The following is a 17,385-nucleotide window of genomic DNA, read 5'->3' as shown; positions in this document are numbered from 1 at the left end:
CCTCGAGTTACACTATCTTTGTCCTTCAGTGCCTCTTAAAGAACAGCCTTGGGTTGTTCTTCAACATGACGAGTAAACAATTAACTGAAAGATTATTGAGCGACCACGTGTGAAAGCAGAGCCTGGTATGTCTGATGCTTTTAGGAGTTATCATTAGTCACAAGACACTGCCTCTGGATTTAGGTCTTCCTTTTTTCAGTGTTTTACTTCCAAATATAGGATTTGTCTTGAGGTTGATTAAACGTGTAGTCAGAAGGCTGTTTGTGATTCTTGGCTTGTCTCTACTTGAGACTGGGTGACTGTGAGATGAGGTGATTGATGGATATCGACCAAAATAGGGAGAGTACGCAGCAGTAAGTAAACTACAGTGCAGTGTGAGAAAATAAGACCACCTAAGGCAGAGGCATGTGTGATAATTTGGCCACAGATTCAATCCTTCAGAATAATGTCCTCCAACAACTATATGGCCATTAATGAGACTCACCTGCTCAGTCACTAATTCTTACATTGGTCTAGTCTTCACCAGCATCTAACATTGTCTCACCTTGCAGCCCTCGCAGGCGTGGACTCCATAGTGATAGCCCGAGGCGCGGTCAGCACAAACTCGACACTCCAGGCTGAGCAATGAGGAGGAAGATGAGAAGTCCTCTTGGCCTGCTGCCACACCATAAACAACTGACGACGGGCTGGATGCTGGTGTTAGGGCATCTACAAAACCCAAGAACGTGGGTGATTAAACATTTCCCCAGACTAATACACATACATCTTGGTCTACAAATACCATGAAAAGACCAAAACCAGTAATTAATTGATCCTACTAACAAATATCTTCTGTGTAGCCAAAGCCTGATAAAGCGTATTCCACTGTTCCATAGACACTAATGTTCAAAAACTATTAAAAACACAAACAAAATAAGCCACAGTGATATGCACTATTTACTCATTTAATCAATTTAAAATATTGCCAGCCTTTTCTTTTAAATGATCCACTTCTGTGCACCAGGCAGATTCAATGGAGAAAAAGCACCTGGCTTAAGAACCTTAGCAGTTGTTTTTGAGGAAAAGCTCATTTTTGTGCACAGACTTTCTGAACTAGTTTGGTGTTCATAGTGTTGACACCAAGTGTTGACACTCTCCTCAAAGGCTTCATGAGCCTTTGAGGAGAGACTGTCTGAAAGCGTACCCTCTTTTCCTCATTTGTACAATTCATCAAGTCTCGCCCCTCTCTATGATAACAGAACAGCTATAAACTCTTTTGCCTTCAGATATGAATGGACTACACTTTGTATGAACTAGTTAATTCCAAACATTCCCCCGCCTTAATTCCCACTTCTGGTGAAGCTTAGTAAATGTTTTGCTGTGTTGAATTTCATTCATCAGAGTGCAGACAATGTAATAGTTACACAAAGGTATAAATAAATAAAACCATATCATGCCTTGTTATAGCCTGCAGTACATAGGATACAAGTTGAACAATTCAAATTAAGCCATTATCTTGAGTCTCATCTCCCTGCGGCAAAGAACTGGTGAAGTGCAGTTTGACCTCTTTGCCCTGTTTGTTGCCTGTCACAAGCATCACAGCACTGGAGTAGTATTACTGATCTTCGTCATGGATTCTTTCCACCTTGTAAAGGGAACATGGTTGGTAGAACTTTCTTGGTATACAAATAGCAAAATAGTGGCACTAAATCAAGCCACATGAGTTGGTCGACAGACGCCAGAACGGGGATAAGCAGCATTTGGCAGTGGACCTGGAGCTGTGTTCCTGCTTGTGCAAGTGCACATGTTTCAGTGGAGTGTAGACAAGAAAAGCATGTCAGTGTTTCTTCTGCTCCTGTCTCTTACTGCACTCCCAAACATGAATAAATCCTAAGCACCCTCTCACTGACTTTTCCATGACATCATCAATTCTTTCTGAGATGCCTTATCCCTATTCCTTCCACTCTTTTCTGCTTTCCTTCCTTCTCCTTCATTTACATCCTCTATTCTTTCATTAAACGCTCTTCTTCTTCTTCCTGAACCATTCATTGATTCTTCACTTGCTGCATAATTTGGTAGTAGCATAAATTTCCCAGATGTCCATTTGACATTTATTCAGGAGGAAACACAGCAGCAAAATGAATGTTTCCTAAGAGGTGGTGCATAGTGGCTGAGGAATGTGCAAATTCCTCATTGGATATGGTGTGAGGAGAAGGGCTAGAGGAGGACAGAGAGGTAAAACAAGGAAATACAGAAAATAAGTAGATAAGGCAAGAAAAAAGAAGAAATAAGGAGGACACATGGAAGCAATTGATGGGAAATGGGGCAAGAAAATGCATCAAGGCTCTCACAATTCACTGATTTACACAGTAAATCAGAGAAAAGGACAAACCAATTAAGATCAAGGATTATTGGCCAAAGAGGTGTGTGAATCAGACAATATGAATAAAGAAAGGGGTGCTAAAGGATTGTAGAGCAGCTTTGTTGTGGGTTAAGTCAAGTACTTCTATGTATGTGAGTATGTCCTCTCTGAACATTCAGTTGGATAAAATTAAAATAATAAATTGGTGGGCTAAACTGAGAGGACCTTTGCTCTTGAAAATAACAACAACACTGGCAAGGCAATTACACTGAGCTGCTGGGGACACTTGGAAACTGGGGATTGGGAGCAAACCCCACATTGCTATCTTCTCATATTGTTAATCTAAATGAAAATGAGACTTCACCTAGAACAGTGGAACCTTCAGAACCATTACTAGAGGACTGATATTCAGGGACATCAAAGGAGCTGAGGGCGCTGCTGTTGATGGACTGGGAAATGTCCTGGAGCTCCTCCATGCTGCCTATGAAGTCGTCATCGGCGCACAGGGGGCTGCCCATCACCGAGTCCTCCAGGGGCGAAGGCGGATGGTAGTGGCTCTCCATATCGACCATTGCGGTGGAGAAGCGGGCTGCTGGCACTCTCACACATCAGACTGGAGTTAGAAGGGAGTTACAGGGGAAAAAGACAAAGAGGTCAAAGAGGTGATATGAAAAGAAAGACAGAGCTGCTAGCATGGATGTAGACTTATAAGACAAGTCTACATCCATGCTAGCAGCTCTGTCAGGCTTAGATACAGCAGTGCTTGCTAACATGCTCACAATGACAATGCTAACATGCTGATATTTATTATGCATAAAATTGACCATGGTCAACTCCATAATTTAGCGTGTTACCATGCTAACATTTGCTAGATAGCGATAAACAAAAAGTACACGTCATTCAGCTTGCAGGTATTCGGTCATAAACCAAAGTTTATGACAAAGTTTAAGGTATCGGACGGATGAAAACCTTGACATGATGATGCCACACAATGCAAACTCAGGGGATCTTTATTCATCCCGAGGAGGACGTGAACGTCTGTACAAAATGTCACTGCAAGCCATCCAATAGTTGTTCAGACATTTCAGTGAAAACCACAAATAACATCATCGTGATATCAAAGGAAAAGTAAAGGGATCTACACAATCAATAAGATAGGACTTGTTTTGCTCATGAATAAAAGGTAGGCGATCACCAAAGTGGTTAGGATCCATCCTCTAGGCACCATGAATGTACACAATTTTCATTATCAATTTTAATGCACATGATTTAACACAGCAATGGCTAAATACATTTAGGCCTAATGAGTATTGCTGATGCGACAAGTAGCCATTCACACCAACAGGTGCTGCACGTTGCTGTAGTGGGTCAGCAGGCAGTAAGGGAATGACACGGAGTATCTAATGACACAACACTGGCCCCTCCTCTCCACTGAGCTATTCACTCCAAATACAGCACAGTATCCTTACAAACCTCATACTGCTGCAGAAAGAGAAAGACAGGGGACAGAGTGTGAGGCACAGAGACATGTCGAGGGATGTAGGTCATTGCTCTGGTTTAGGCTTTGTTGTGACAAGGCGACTAGGTCTGGGGTGAGGGCGAAGAGACATGACAGACTGGCTTGTAGAGTAGGTGGGTGAATTTATGTTGAATTGCACAGTGGGAACTGGGAGGAGCTTTGCGATGCACATAAAAGTACACTAAGAAGTGGGCTTGTCTCGTTGGCTAAGCTTAAGACTGGCAGAGGGAATGGACCTTATATTGCATATTAGATCGTCATACATCTGCATGTAAACTAGGTCGATCTTAAGTAAGCTGTTTCCATCAGACCCCGCTAAGAACATCAAAGAGGGGGGGAGGTGGGCAGTGGTGGTCAGGGTGGCTATACAGCTATAGGACACCAGCTGCTGATTGTTCTCTGCCAAGTTTATTATTAATATTATCATTATCATTATCATTATTATTATTATTACTACTACTACTACTACTACTACTACTACTACTACTACTACTACTACACACCTTTACACATGACCGCCTTTAGTTTAACCTTAACTGGTCCCGTACTGTGTAATGTATGGTAGGCTGTTTGAGAAGAGAGACTGACTACATGCTCAAAATGTTTTACCCTTAGTGCTCCCTGTGAGTCTATTAATAAGATCTAATGACAGAAATGAAAGGTATGCCATTGAAGCAGCTACTGAGAGTATAGATTATTTGGATATTTCGCCTTGAGTGCACAGGGCAAATAAAATAGATTAATTTAAACATCATTCAATGTGTTATGTGACTGTTAATGATAAAATGAATGCTTCTTTGCATTTAACCCTTCAAGATGAAGAAAGAAAGTAGGAAGAAAATAATGGGAGAAACTTGGGAAGGTCCCTACTACATCCAGGGCTGGTGACTAGCTGGCAACATGGCCAAAAGCAGATCAGTGATATAATGGAAACTAACTACTGACTGAAAAAGTTTTTAATAACAACAACAGTAAGACAAAAAGACCTGGCCCAAAGTCCACAACAACACGGTTGGATAGATGTGGCTGTGGATGAGTAGTGAGCCCTCTTAAAATTATGGAGCACATTGGCTAATACAACTCTGTGTTGTTAAGAGGCAAAATGCTGAGTTAGTTTTACACACAAATCACTTGTTTGTCGCTCAGTTTAGAGCTACCTTGATTGCTTATGGCATCATCAGCCTAGCTGTTCCTGCACTGAAAGTAAATATCTCAGCACACTTCAGCTTTTGCAAACATATTTAAAAGGGAAACCCGATGGTAACTTGGTAATTACATTCTGCCACATGGAAGTTGGGAATTTTGGAAATATGAAATCCTAATAGCAAATGGATGAATATGATTATAGATGTTTTAGGGCCAGAGTCATTGGGAAAGACAGCACGGCATGGCAGCATTTTAGTGAACTTTCTTCATGCATTTTTTGGATTAATCCAGGGTCAAGAAGCAAAGAAAAACAAATAAAATCAAGAATCACAGCCTTGAAGAACTCAACTTAATTTAATAGTAAAGACCCTGAATATTTCCACCCATTAAAAACACTACTCTAAATGAAAAGAAGCCAAGGATGTGAGGTGGACCACTTCACAGAGCTACTCTCTGCAATATACTAGCAATTCTGAATGGAGGCAGTGTTAGCTCTGCTAGGATAAAGCAAACCTCTTTAGCATTCTGCCTCCTCTAGCTCCTGGCCCTCAGTTCTTCCTTTAGAACACATCCTGTTTCATACACTCACTTCACTCAGCACTGTCTCATTATAATACTGCTTCAAGGGGAAAAATAAAAAAGCTTCTTGGCTACAGCTTGACTAACATCCATGGTGTCTGTTTAGATAACCCTCCAGTAATCCGGGCAAGTTATTATATAATGGTAAAATGAGACATGTTTGGGACTATTAAAAATCTATTTTCAGTATAAACTAAACTGAGTTTATAAATATTCGTTGACAGGGTCCACAAACAGGTCAATATATAGCGGACTATATATTGAGTCTGTGTCAACACACGCACACTGCATGCATGCCTTTCCATTTAAATAACATACATGCACAAGTCCTTTTCTGAACTCATGACGCCCCTACCAGCAGCTATGAAGTGGTGGACCAAGCTAACCTTGTGTTGCCACCAACATACAACATGAGAATATAAACAGACAGAGCAGCTTAGTTGCAGATAGCAGAGGTCTCGTGGATTGAGACAGAAAAAGACACAAAGAATCACGGGGAGTGGAGAGGAGTGTCCACTACGTATAAAGCCCAATATCACAAACCATAATTTGCTTAATGGGGCTTTACACTCTGTACAGCATACAACATCCTCTGTCCTTAGACCCTCGGGTTAAGCTACATTACAGGGTCTTTATCAGCAATGTGTGAGAGAGAGTGAGCAAGTGAGACACAGAGAGAGAAAAAAAAACAGTAGTTCCTATAGAAATAGCAAGCCTTTGTCCTTTAGGTCAAGACCTCTCTTGTGCTCACTCAACCAAGCCCACTGAGGGCACTGTGCACACTGAGAGGAAGATGAGCAAGGTCATTCGTGTTTGTGTGGGTTAGGGATGGGATTGGGTCCAAAAGGGGAGGACAGGGGGGTTACACTGACAAAAGACGAGGAGAGCCACCGAGGTCGCCATGACGATGCCATGGCAATGCCGTCAAATGGATCACGCTTTGAAATCAGTGGCAGAGAGCGGGCAGCAGGAATGTGAAAACAGCTACAACCTCCTACCAGTGGAATTCAGTCTCTCATTAAAATCAATAAATCCCATTACAGACTTGTGCAATTCTGTGCCAGATGTAGCAGGGCCGGATGTAGCCTACTGCAGCATACAGAATCCATACGGACCGATGGATTTCTCACAGTCTCTTAGTATGTTCACCCAGCCCCCCATGTTATGATCATCCATCGCAGTTCCACATTAGACAGACAGGCCATGAAGCTGTTAGAAAGCTCTGGCTGAGGCAGTAAAACATGCTCAGAGCATGACCATGGCAAGGACACAGCCTTAGTCTCCCAACAGGAAAGAACATAGAACAGCATGATGTTAGTTTACAGGGCTGTCTGAGATCTTTAAGAAAATGATCTACAAATCACCTGCTCTGTTGAGATTGACAGTGTCAGTAGTGGTATCCATCACTCATCAAGTAGTGTAGGCTACTTAAAGGGAATCATGTTATCTGATCCTGTGCCATGATTACATCCACATAGATCCACACAGGCTTCAGCTGGAAACTACAGTCTCTGGGGCATTCAATAAAGCTCTACGCTTCTCAAAACCATCAAACATGAGGACAAGAACTGGAAAGAGTAGCCTATGAAAACCCAGATTACGCTTAAATGAATATCATTTTCAAATAGGATATTGTCTCCCAAGGATTATGAAAACAAGCTATATTAATATTATTATTTATTTTTATTATAAATTTTAATCCATAAATCACAGCCACGGCCTGCACAGGCTACTATACACTATTTTTATTTATATATATATACATACACACACACACACACACGTAATGTAGCGTAAGAAGTTGCTTTCACCTGTCACAGGTCTGTCTGTCCTCGACTCCGCTCCGTGTGTGCTTAATAATGTTGGATAATGATGTCTTATGTAATGGGCTAAAAAACCCTCATTTGAATGGGCTACTGATTTGGACGTCAATTACAATGGAAACGGTAGATGCTTTGAAGCATGTGGATCAGTCCTTTAACTCATGTGGAATACTCATGATCTCAATATTGTCCAAATAGTGATTATGATTTTTGCCATAATAGAGCAGCCCTAGATAACGCTGGCAGCAGGCCAAGACATTAGAGGTATGTATGGGCCTGTCTCGCCCAGGCATGAAAAAAAACTATAGTCCTTCCAAGTACAGGAGAACATACCTTGGCAATGAGAAGAGATAAAGGAGATATAAAATGCTCATGTAGCCTACTTGTCTGTTGTGTTAGAATAAAACAAGTATAGGCTATTGCTGTACAACAATTGTTTTGTCAAAGAGTGTTGGTAAGTTAGGTATAGCCTATTTATAGAACATAAAAAAAACAATAATTTGTCAACAAAACAACATCTTCCTACCTTCCTCATTCAAAAACTTGAAATCTTCCATGCGAATTTGGTCCCTGACAACATTACATCCACCTCTCTCCAAGAGTTTGTATGATCATTCAGTGTGTGTGTGTTACTGTTTGTGTGTGTGACCGAGAGCTGACCACAGGTTAATGTTTAATCCACCCATCATGTGGTGTGAGTGCTGACAGACATGTAAGAAGAAGAGCCCCAGGGGCATAAAGGTGGTCTTGGAGCAGGAATATGGGCTGATGGGGCTGTCCCACCAGCTCCGCCTGTCAGTTTGTTTTAAGAGTTCACTCTATGAGCTCAGCCTGGACCGTGCCCACAGTGTAAACACTCGAGTGAACCCTTATCACCCAGGGCTGATATGCTGGCCGGCGCCCTCTTATCGTTATGGAGACTGACCAAAGTACAGGTCGGGAAGTGATTGACATTGGACTTTATCTGTAGTCTGTGACAGATGAGCCATATGACAGCTAACAGTTCAATCATCCTTTTATCAGGTTGCTTACCTTGTCGATTCAGGGTCATTGACAGTTAAATGTACAGTAGAGAGCACATTTTGTCTGCTGTGTGTACACTTGAAGGTCCAAACTGCTGTCTTTGCAAATTTAAGCTCCTCAATTATAAATTATGTATACTTGAGCTTTACTATATATACTTTATACTATACATTTTTAGAAATAATTTAAAATGCATGCTATAAAGGCTTATATTTTCAGGTGTATTATGCTCTCATTTCCAGATATGCTTTAGTTTCCATTCATTTTTGTACAATATGAAAATCTATTAGCAAACTTGCTCGAGTTGCTTAATCCATCATCATGAACATTAAGCCTGCATTAGGCTCTGGCAACATTACATTATTGTTATGAGGTAATGCAGTTTAAGTGGCGATTATATCATATGATCTTCATCAGCAGATGATTGAGCAACAAGATAAGCAGATGTCAATTAATTGTAGATGCTTAAATGTCCATTTTTTTTCTTTTAAGAACTATTCATCCATGTTGCCATACAAGATGAGGTTTAGTTACATACTTTTATTATATTTTTGTATCCCCATGAGTGTATAACAGTTCCTATAGAAAACATGACTAATAAAATAAATCTTACAAGTATTTTTGCTCACTCAACTAAGCCATTGGGACACCCCTGCAGGAGCTACTTCACTGAATATACGTAGTTTTCCACTACTGGAGTTATCTATTCCAGGAAACTTGCATGTTTCTCAAATATTCCATTTCTAAATGCACAGGACTTTCTATGAAGACAAATGTTACTCAAGATGAGCTCTTGCTTTGGCTGTTGGCTTGTTAAACAACCACTGCTGCATTGATTTTAGACATAAAACTGTGGATTAGATAAACCCCAGTGGACTCTGACCTCTGTATTGACAGCGTGTTCAGTGTCTAAAATAATAATTAAATATTCACACTCAATCACAAGACAGAGCCAATACAATTTGACCATAAAACACTACAGAAGGTGCAATCTGACAGTGTAACATGTTACCTCAAAAGGTCTACGGAAACCTATCCCTCCACACTGGCTGTTTATGGCACATTATTACATGGCGGAAAGTGTGCCTGCAGGTGTGTATGTGTTGTGGAGCCATATCAAGTACATGAAATTGTATGTGTACATTCTCCATATAAATAAAAACCTTGGTAAATGATAGCAATCATTACCTGTAATTGTCAGTTTTGGAGAAACAGAAAATCTGAATCTGAAATCTGAATTCAGACACATGGATTTGGGTGTGGTTACTGCCATGGCATACTGATTTACTGTTGTCCTGTTGACCTTTGACAAAGCTATTGGTGGTAATGTTTAGTTTGAGCAAATTTAGTTTATACCTGCCATTATCCCCTAATGTTTTGTTTCTCATAAAGCTGTGAGGGGAGGGATGAGGCTAGGCTGAAACATTTACTAATTTACATCATAAGTATTAGATACATATTAGTTTCCAATAACCTGTTAAACACTGAAGGGCAATAAGATTGTATGCTGAAGCATTGAGCAATGCATTTATGGTGCAATTCTGTTTAAAGATATATGCTTTATAATAATAAACCTGATTGCATGGGACATCTTTTTCTGGCTCAGAAGAATATAACAAAGAGAGTAAAAGATGGTGAATTTGGGCAAGTGGTCATGATATACTGCCCGTTATTAATAAGGCTTTAATCTGACATGTCAGCATCAGGTCATATGGAGAAATGACACAGCTGCTGTGTAACCTTGACCTGCAGTATAGCCACAGTTTGTCCCCAGTGTGTTAGATGTATTTGCAGCTGAACGATTGGCAGGCTTAATTTTCGCTGTTCCCAAAATCATCATCGCTAATGACACTGTCCTTAAGCAACACCTCCATTCTGTGCCAAATGCTGGCTCCTGGCTGCCACTTTGTGCTTATTTCCAAATCAGTTACAAGGATCAAGCAGGCCAGCCATTACAAAACCTCCCTGCAGTACATTCAAACTGTAAATCTCAGAGTAAGGAAACTGCTGCAATCTTTTCCAGCTGTTTTTATCACTAGACAGATGCAGGGCTGGGGTAACAAGACAGCAAGACGCACATGCATATATTAAACTGGGTCAACATCACCAAGTGCCTGAGTCTGTTTTGCCTGTCCGAGTTTTGCACTTTTTGTTTATTCAATTGAACTGGTTTTCCTTTCATTACATACTCATATACTGATATACAGCAACTGTGCTGGACGGCAGAACTGTACAGCATTGTACAAAAATATCAAAAATATTGCAGTATTTAGCTTTTTCTTCTGAACATGAAATGCAATAAATGTGGGCATGGCTTTGTTGCTGTATGTGCTTGTAAACAAATTTGAAGTGGAGGAAATCAAATTCTATTGCCCAGAAATTTCTAGGCTTGAAAACAGAGACAGGCAAGTTTGAACACTATGTACAAGTGCGCTCTACAAGTAAGTACATACTCATATTTAGGAAGTGCTCTAGGCCACATTCACCTCCAAAAATAAAAATATTACACATGTGATTAGCACAATGTACATATCATGGCAAGTGCCAAAAGAAGGGAATGTTCAAGTGAGTCTGTACTGTGAGTTTCTCTGTTTCCCCTGAGGCTCTGCCAAGATACAATACACTGATCCCCTGGCAGCACAGCACAGGGACACCAAGACAGCAGAGAAACCTCACAGTCTGTAGACCTGTGAACTTTGACTGACCACCTGCCAAGAAATATACAGTGTAACATTTTACATGCTGTGGCTTGATTAACAACATTACAGGTGGAACTTAAATTCTTAGTATTATGTTAGATGTGCAGGAATCACTCTTGGAGAAATCGTGTGCTATAGTTAAGGGCTGAAATGAATTCATCAATTAATCAATCAATCAATGGATCAGCAAAATATTAACAAAAAAAAAGAAAATAACAACTTGAATAGCTTTGGGTTTAGGACTTAATTTTGAAATCTGGCAACTTGTGATGGGAGTTTTCTTTATAGAATAAACAATTGACCATAACAACTATCTTTTCTCTGAGGTATGCTCAAAAACATTCCAAAATTGTTTAAGGGAGTTTCTGCATTACTGAAAAACAATAGAGTGGGGACTGCCAGACTGCAGAAATCACCAAAACTGAGATGAGAACAAGATTTCTTTCTGCTCAGACAGCTGTGTGTATCTCATTACATTTTCCAGCATGACACTGGAGTCCTGAGTTCCCCCATTCTAGCTGCCAAACCAGCCTACATGTTTGTGAGTAAGCATGCAGCACTCTGGTGACAGAACAACACTAATTTGCTACTGTATTGGGATCGCTGAGTAAGGCAAAAACACAAAATGTTGTTTTGGCATCCTACATGCAGCAAGTAAGCAGTAAGTTGCAATCAGCAAATCTTGAAAAGAATGTTTGTTCATTCATTTCGTATATGCACACACTCCGCTATCGCCTTATAAATTATAGTCAATATTTTACCAATGTAAGGTACACAGCTGACACACAGTATCTTATTATCTTAATCCAAAACAATCGTTGCCCTGCCTCAAACTTTGGCATGGTCACCTGTCATGTTATTAAACACTGTCAATTTCCATGCTAGTGTCAAAGATTTCTGTTATACCGAAACAAGCATAACTAGCATCTGATGAATACAGTAGAGTCCTTGTTCCTTGTTCTACCACTAAATGGTAGTAAAATGAGGTTAAAACCGATGAAGATATTTTTGTCTGAGCGGATCAGTGGAGGTGAAAGAGAGCGGGATACATCAGTAACAGAATTAGAGTGGGAGATAGGTCATTGGTTTCTAAAGGCCTTTGCTCACATGGATATGGGGATCAGACCCCAATGCCTCAACAAACAGACAAACAGGGTGACAAACAGGATGTTAAAGAGAGATGTGACTCTCACATAAGCAGACCAGAAAGACAGGACTGGGAGAGACAAAGAAGTTGTGGTGAGAAAGACATTTCTTTCGAGAGACCTGTGAAATCCTCCTTCCAAGTCCCCTCATTGTTCAACATACAAATAGCTTAGGCTACATACAGCATCCTTCCCCAATCATTAGCACAGCCAATCTCCTGTCCAGAGCTGCTTAGTGTTAAGTCTGGTTGGAGGGCCTCAATCCTTTTCAACCCGGAGGGACTTTACCATAAGGAAGGCTCAAAGGGGAATAGACCTGGCTCAGATGAAGGTCAAACCTTCGGGATAGAGGACACAAGTTGCAAAACAAATAGAGCATAGAACTGGCTAAAAAAAAACCCAGAGAGACCACGCTTGGAATAAAAATAGCACTGTGTAAAGGAAAACTGTGTGGGTGTGTTACTACAGTCAAGTCATCTACGAATATGTGTTTTATCTGTATCTGAGTGACAACTATGCCAGATGTTATTGCATTGCATTGTGACTAGAGCTGCAATGATTAATTGATTGGTTATCAACTATTAAATTAATTGATCGGTTTGAATATCTTTGGATTGTCGACGAAACAAGACATTTCAGAACGTCATCTTGGGCTTTGTTAACACTGTGTCATTTCTCCCCATTTCCTGACATTTTATAGACCAAAAAATTTGTAGATTATGGAACAATGAAAATAATTGCTAGATGCAGCCCTATGTAGCATAAGTTGAGCAAAGTTTAACTCTGTTAGCCCTCTAAGAACCCCTGTTGTGACAAATCAATGGCCTCAATGACATGACTAAGAAAGTGGCATTTTGTGAGTGCTATTGTCAGTGTGAATGCAGCCTCAGACCCTTCAACAGTGTCTGAAACTCACACTATGCACACCTTTGCCAATGTCTGAATTTTTGCCACTTTTCTGGTTTTAAGATGAGTGCAATTTCTTTGAGGGGAGACTGCCTGGAAGTGTACCCCATTATTCCCATTTGAATGATTACTGCCTCTTAGTACTGTATGTTGGCAAGTTTAGAAGTACGTCTTTGAGTGTAGCCATCTGGAACAGCTGTATGTTTGCCTTTAAATGTGGTTGGAAGACACTTGGCATGAACTATTTTGTTTAAAGCATACCCCAGCCTACAGTTCTCAACACAAGACACACTACCTGCAGACGCTAATTTCTTTGGGTTTGCTCACACAGGTAAGAAATAGCAGAAGCACCCTCAAACCTGAAGAATGGATAACAAGCCAGTGGTACCACTTATCCTTGCCAGTGAGTGTCTATAAGAGCTAGAAGAGCTTTCTGGAATTACTACCTGGAACTAATCTAAGACAGTAACTAATCTTAGCTATCTTAACTATCCCCAGTGCTAACATTTTCCCACTGCTCCCCTGCATGTATCAGTGATGCAGCAACATGAAAAATAGGTCAGTGGAACTAGGTTCTTGTTGCAAAACATCCTTACAATGCATCTCTTTATGAACCCACAACAGAGACAAATGATAAACTCTTGGGACTGTGCAGTTGAGAACAGAACCAGAAAGTCCTGTTTGAGGAGCAGAGAGGAGAAATCTCCGCCTTTCACCTTTCACTGTTCTTGTTGCTGCGTCAGAGAGTCTGTCACTACAGGCTGTGAATGCAACCAGGCAGAAGCTGATTACAGGTCTTAGGTTCCTGGAGAAAAAACTGTCAGCACAGCTGGACAGAAACTAGCTATGATAAAAGGATGGCATGGCAAGTTCCCTTAAGGATGATTCAAAGAAGCACAAACAATTGCTTGAGTATGGACAGAGTTCAGACACTTGCAAAAAGTTCTGAGTGAGATCCTCCTGATCCACAGTGTCTAGTGAAATCTGCATGGAATAAAGAAGGTGTTTCTTTAATGTTTGGAGTACTCCAGGAACAATATTTTTAATTTACATTTTTTAAATAACTGTAACCGCACCCACTTGCTATTCACCAGTAAGTTAAAAAAAAGTTTTTTGCAATTACTATTTGATCAGGGTTTGGTATATTTAGATATTATCTCTTGGAACATTTTTGGCCTAAGCAGTGATTTAGTCTTCAGTCTAAGTTGGAAAAATATTCAATGGGATAGCTTCAATTTTCTTTACTCTAGTGTTGTAGTACTCGAGACCGGTCTTAAGACCACTTTTTGATGGTCTTGGTCTCGTCTCGTCCTCGACCGCTTTTGTACTCGGTTTTGTCTTGGTCTCAGACATTAAGACTCTGGATTTTATCTCAAGACCATAACTTTGGGAATATCAATAAATGTATTTATTAACATCCTAACTTTGATTGGATGTAAAACATATTGCTTCAAATGCAGCCAATAACCCTAATTAAATGTGTTGTTACTGTTAACAACTATCATCCCTCCCCGCGATGGTAAGCATGGAAAAGGAGTGCTGAATAAAGATGCTTATGTTGATTTCAGCTTTTAGTATTTGTATGTGGGTGTTTTAATGGGAATGTGGATTTTCCAGATCAATTTGAGCAGTACCTATGATCTCGTTCCACATTTCTTGTGTGTCATGTGATGTAGGGAACTGATTTTGGTCTCGACTTGGTCTTATCCCCTAAAAGTCTTAGTCTTGTTTTGGTCTCGATAAACTCTGGTCTTGGTCTTGGTTTGGACGGTCTTGACTACAACACTACTTTACTCCATCAACACAAATAAAAGACACTTCTTAATCATTGTATAATTATTAGTGGACTTTAACCACATTACCAGAAAGTTAAGGTGCGTAAAAATAGTTCTGAGTGAAGACCTTTGATCCCAAGGTAAAGGCCACGTAAATGTAGAGACTTGCTTAAAGAGTTAGCAAAGGGGGGATTATGTAAAAGCCTGGTACACAGAGGACTGAGTTGTGTATCTAATATGTATTTAGAACTGGGCAGCAGAATGGAGCATCTGTCTTCAGATCACCTTTAAGAAACATGTCAGCAAAGAGCTACACCTCCAGATGCAACTTTTCAATAACTAACTAAAAATGTACGTCCCTTCTAATCATGTGCATTTAAATAAATCAAAAATAAAACCTGATTTAAACAAAGGGAGAAGTTAGATTTTGGTGTTTGAACAACAGGAAACGAGCAAAAAAAAAAACGCACTGTCAAGAGCTTTAACTTTGGGACCCTTCTATTGCAGGCATTTTAATCTAAAGAGTTAACAACTGAAATTACACATTGGACTCTGCTACTTGTCGATAAATAAAAGATGCATTCCTAAACTGCTTAGGATGGGACAGGTACAACAGCAGGATTTGGGTCAAATTTCACTTTCACAGAAGAGAGTCTTATTAAGAAATGAGCGCATGAGAGGTGGCCAATTTTCTAAAGAAAGACTGAGTCATTAGTTGAGGTGCAGAATGTCATGCTCATTGAAGTCACACCATCACTCAAATCAAGTTTGCTAATCTAAATATGGAGACCTGTTTATGAATTTATTCCTATACTAGAGTGTAGAGGTAAATAACCTGATAACGGTGATAAACAACTACAGTTACATTTTTGTGAGGCATTCATTAAAAACAATGAATGATGTAACTGGATATTTGTAACACTATGAGCTATGCATTTCAGAAGCCACTGAGACGGAGAGAGAGATGCCCCAAGGTTATCTAAACATTGACTTCACAGCACCTGCAGCTACACATTAACCACTGTTTCACACTGATCACAGCCATTGATCAGTCACTTCAACACTGTGAAGGTGTGTGCTAAGTACTGAACACCAATCCAAAGTAATAATAAAAATGGAAAATGATTTCCATGTCAAGCATCCCAGGTTCAAGTCCAGCCAGGGACCTTTGTTGCATGCCATCATCCCCTGTCTGTCTCCCCTCATTTCCTGTCACATTTCTGCAGTGCTCAAAAAGACAGTTTAAACTGGAAAAAAAGCTCCTTGCAAGAATACCAAACTCCATCTCTAATATTTAGGCTCTTTGCTTTGCTTCTTGCAATTACAGCACCATGTCTGGAGTGCTTAAGCCCTGACTAAAACAGTATTTGCATCAAGTCTAGACTTTTGCTGTGCTTAATTTATCTCATAGCATTGACCTTTTGACATTGTCACTGTCACCCTGCATCAAATATGCTGACCAGAGGCCTTCATAACAAACAATATTAATAAGCAAGTCACAGCTTCTTCATAACCGCTAAAATAGGGCATACCAACGAGGAAATATAAATAAATCACATCTGTGTTGAACGCATTGCTTACTAATGGATATAGAAATATTGCCTGTTGATGAGCACGCGCCACTTCAGCGGCAAAGGCGTCCAAACTGAAAGCAGATTTGCCTGCCTCCAATAACAATGGACCTGTGGAAGAATTTATTAATGTGTCCAAGTTGCCTGTAAACAAAAGGTTTTGGTCTGAAAACTGGATAAATTCAAAACTGGAGAACATGCACTATTTCAAGGCTGTAACCATCTCTGTGCATTCAACTAAATTCCCTTACATATTTCTCTTAGCCGCTGCAGGAGGGGTCATGGGTGAGAGGCTAAATTAATATATCTACCTTTCAATAGCCAGCCCAATCCGAAGCCGCCATATCCTCGGAAATCTCGCTGGGTTGAGAAGAGGTCGGTGCAAGTTCGACAGAGCCTCGAGGAGGGAAAAAATAGTCCTCGACCCCAACCACGTCCTTGTTTGTTTCCCAACAGCGCTGCCGCTGTCAAAAATCCCCCACCATCCATACAAAGCAGATTCATGAGCTCACACCCGCCGGAAGTGACCTCATGACTGACAGCTGGCGGAGAGAAAGCGCACACCCCCTGACACACCTATAGTTTCAGCGAATAGAAATAGCGCAGCCGTTTCCCTTGAGACGGTCGCCCCCTAACCACGGTGACAGCAGAAACCGGAAAAAGACCCTTTCCTGCAGTGCGATGCTAAAACCAATACAAAACAAAGAAAGCATTGAGGCCCTAACTTCTTAAATGGAGGATTAGAACTGCTAATCGACTACAGTGTGATAATGCAATATAATGATGCTGACCTGAATGAATACAGGCTGGCAAAATTTGCATATCCAGGGCACTGTCCCCACATGACCTTCCCAGGGT

At 40.5% G+C, this 17,385-nt stretch overlaps 1 protein-coding gene across 2 annotated transcripts in view; it reads right to left on the bottom strand.

Annotated features, from left to right (window-relative positions):
- Window positions 1-17,016, bottom strand: part of pparab (peroxisome proliferator-activated receptor alpha b) — a 34,644-nt gene extending 17,628 nt beyond the window's left edge. Inside the window, exons 1-3 of one of the 2 annotated variants that reach the window (XM_046036504.1) lie at window positions 16,839-17,016; window positions 2,706-2,954; window positions 545-708 (exon numbers count right to left, since the gene is read on the bottom strand). In XM_046036504.1, the coding sequence (XP_045892460.1) occupies window positions 545-708; window positions 2,706-2,913 (372 nt within the window). In that variant the 5' untranslated portion in view covers window positions 2,914-2,954; window positions 16,839-17,016. Of the gene's footprint in view, window positions 1-544; window positions 709-2,705; window positions 2,955-16,838 lie in introns of those variants that run through there. The other variant, XM_046036505.1, reaches the window with a different exon arrangement.
- Between the last annotated feature and the right edge of the window lie 369 nt (window positions 17,017-17,385).

The sequence above is a fragment of the Micropterus dolomieu genome, linkage group LG22, assembly GCF_021292245.1.
Source record: "Micropterus dolomieu isolate WLL.071019.BEF.003 ecotype Adirondacks linkage group LG22, ASM2129224v1, whole genome shotgun sequence".
In the NCBI taxonomy this organism is placed as follows: domain Eukaryota; kingdom Metazoa; phylum Chordata; class Actinopteri; order Centrarchiformes; family Centrarchidae; genus Micropterus; species Micropterus dolomieu.
Note: the sequence above shows the minus strand (reverse complement) of the source record. Positions and strands in the feature narration are given on the sequence as shown.